General features: G+C 39.9%; 1 protein-coding gene across 1 annotated transcript; it reads left to right on the top strand.

Annotated features, from left to right (window-relative positions):
- Positions 1-444: 444 nt before the first annotated feature.
- On the top strand, positions 445-2,438 carry LOC146374170 (endonuclease domain-containing 1 protein-like). The gene is made up of 6 exons (XM_084950702.1): positions 445-535; positions 694-806; positions 916-1,013; positions 1,208-1,322; positions 1,476-1,632; positions 1,928-2,438. The coding sequence occupies exons 2-6, from the start codon at positions 729-731 to the stop codon at positions 2,317-2,319; spliced, it is 840 nt and encodes a 279-aa protein (XP_084806828.1). The 5' UTR covers positions 445-535; positions 694-728; the 3' UTR covers positions 2,320-2,438.
- The last annotated feature ends 291 nt before the right edge of the window (positions 2,439-2,729 follow it).

Here is a 2,729-nt window from a genome sequence, read left to right as displayed (position 1 = left end):
GAAATGTTCTTGTTTCCAAGGAATCAGACAGTAGCTAAAAATATTTACTGGATGTGATTCTTGATTTCATACAGTATTAGGCACACCAGGGTTTAAAACCAGAAACAGGAAGTGTTTGTTTTGAATACTTTGAGGTAAAAGTTTTCTAATCAAAATGTCATTTTGTCAGAATATATTTAGAGCATAAAACATATTTTGGAATACTATATTACTGCTGATATATTCTTTCTTTCTTTCTTTCTTTCTTTCTTTCTTTCTTTCTTTCTTTCTTAAACAGAACACTGTACTCACTTGTACTCAAGCAAGTGACTAAGATTTACTCACACTCTCACTATCATAGTGCTAATTTTACCATTTTCTACATCATCTAGTCAGCCGCACCCGTTCTTTGGTTAGCAGATTCTGGTTCATTCCACACAAATATCATGTGCTCAGATACAACTGAACAAACAGAGTGAAAGGGAGTGGTGAGAAGTCACATATAAAAGCCAGTTTCTTCAGGGTGAACTGTGGCAGCAGACAGGTGCACCAGCAGGTGAGTGGAAACACACAAATATCAACACAGATGGTCCAAAGCAGCAATTAGCTTATTTGTACCATACGTGATGGCCTGAGCTATACATACATGGCAGCATATACTTTGTAACGTAGCGCCTTGTTAACAAAAGTGTTATTGCTTTGTGTTTTATTCAGGTCAATAATCTCAGACACCACACTTCTGATCCAGAATGCAAACATTCATAACGTTGTGTGCTCTTCTCCCGCTCCTCTGTTTTGTCCACGGAGATGTTGTGGAACGTTTTGAGGTTTGTTGGTTTCTTATTCCAGATTATCAGAATAATTAAATATGTGTCTTATCAAATAGCTTCACTTCTGTTACTATTAATTATTATGTATTTTATCATTTTGCCCCAGGATGCACCAGAATGCATGCACTTTTACAAAGAAAAGGTGCCTGAGTTGGGAGCATCCACACCTGGTGCTGCCCGCCTCTGTCAGCGCTTTGTCAACAGGTAGTAAACCGGCAGAAAGAATACTTTAAAACTGAATCAGCATACACAGCATTGTAATGTGTACTCAGAATACTGTTTTTTATGGTATCTTTGAAAATCCAACTGCTGTTTATCACTTTTAGAACAAAAACTTTCTTTGTTCTTTATTTATCATAGTAGCACTTCTGATCTATTGCTAATATTTGCACCATCAGGTACCACTTTGCCACACTGTATGACACCATCCATCGCATTGCTGTCTACTCTGCCTATCAATTCCAGCCCAGTAATGGAGGTGGCAGGGAGAACGGGTGGTTTGTAGAGCCACAGGTTTGTTCCACACGAGCTTATTTTGCATATATATTTATGTCAGAGAGAAAGTATGGAGAATACAGAGTCATAAAATGTACATTTTCTGTTCTTTTAGACATTTTTAGATTGTAAGGAATTAATTATTTGCTATCTTGTTTCCATGCATCTTAGCTGGTAGATCGGTCTTGGCAGGGAGAGATGAAAGATGGATACTGGCTGGGGCAGGATCACCCTGGTGTCTACCTTGGAGAGAGACAAGCTCTGAATGAGGACTACACAAATTCAGGCTTTGACCGTGGTCACCTCAACCCCAACGGACACCATCCAGGTAGTTGAGGACAGATTGTATGTTTTTCAGGAGGGTAGACAGTAGATGGCAGTACAGGACTGGGGAATTGTTTTTGACTGCAGCAGCTGAGGATAGATAGACTTAACTAACGAGCAGCATCTCCAGCCTTATGTTTCAATGTTTTCTGCTAAACATGCTTGAAATTTATAATTTTCTAGAATATTTTAATTGCTGAATGAAAATGACTAACCCACTTCTTGACTCATCGTGGCTGTCACCTTTTCTTTGGACAGAGAGACTTTAAGCTTGTCCTTCTTTTCCTTCTCTCCTGCAGTCCCTAGTCGCAACGCCACTTTTACCCTGACTAATGTGGTTCCTCAGAACCCCAAGCTGAACCGGAATGCCTGGAGGATCCACGAGTCCCAGCTCACTGAGCTTTTTCTGGAGAAGTGCCCTAAGGCGTACGTGCTGGTCGGTGCCATTCCTTCTGCAGACAGCTGGATTGTTAAAAACAATGTTAAGCGTGTCAACATCCCAGACTACCTGTGGAATGCCTACTGCTGTGTGGACAACAACGACAGACCCATTCAGAGCGGCGCTGCCAGAGCAAGAAACACAGAGGACAACTTGGTGGAGCAGCTCTCTCTGGATAAACTGGAAACATTCTTGCAGCAGTTCACGGCACAGCCAGTGGGAGAGTTGTTTTACAACAATTGCAGAGCATAAAAGCAATGATGGCAGTAAATTTAAGGATCTTTTAATTGTACATTGTTGTTTTACAGCTTTTAAACCAATGAATCCTTACTATTAAATATTAAATAAATGAATAAAAATGAGAAGCACAAGGATAATGTGGTTATTTATTAGTAACTGTGTCGCAAAGGAAGGCGAGAAGGTTGTGCAGTCTACAGTACTGTATTCAATGTACACACTCGGCCCAATTGAGGGCCTGTGATAAAGACAGAGCAACAACAGGAGTCTTAAACCCGTAATTAAACTGTAAATGCTGTCATACAGTGAATAAGATGGAAATTGGTGATTAAACTGACTCTCAGGAGGTGTTATATTAGCTACACTTTAAGCTGACATAATAAAATGTTACATATAAACCTACAGCTTAGACTTGCAAAGTAAAG

Source organism: Perissodus microlepis, chromosome 14 (assembly GCF_051167445.1).
Source record: "Perissodus microlepis isolate ML-2025 ecotype Zambia chromosome 14, ASM5116744v1, whole genome shotgun sequence".
Taxonomy (NCBI): domain Eukaryota; kingdom Metazoa; phylum Chordata; class Actinopteri; order Cichliformes; family Cichlidae; genus Perissodus; species Perissodus microlepis.
This window is presented reverse-complemented; position numbering and strand designations above follow the sequence as displayed.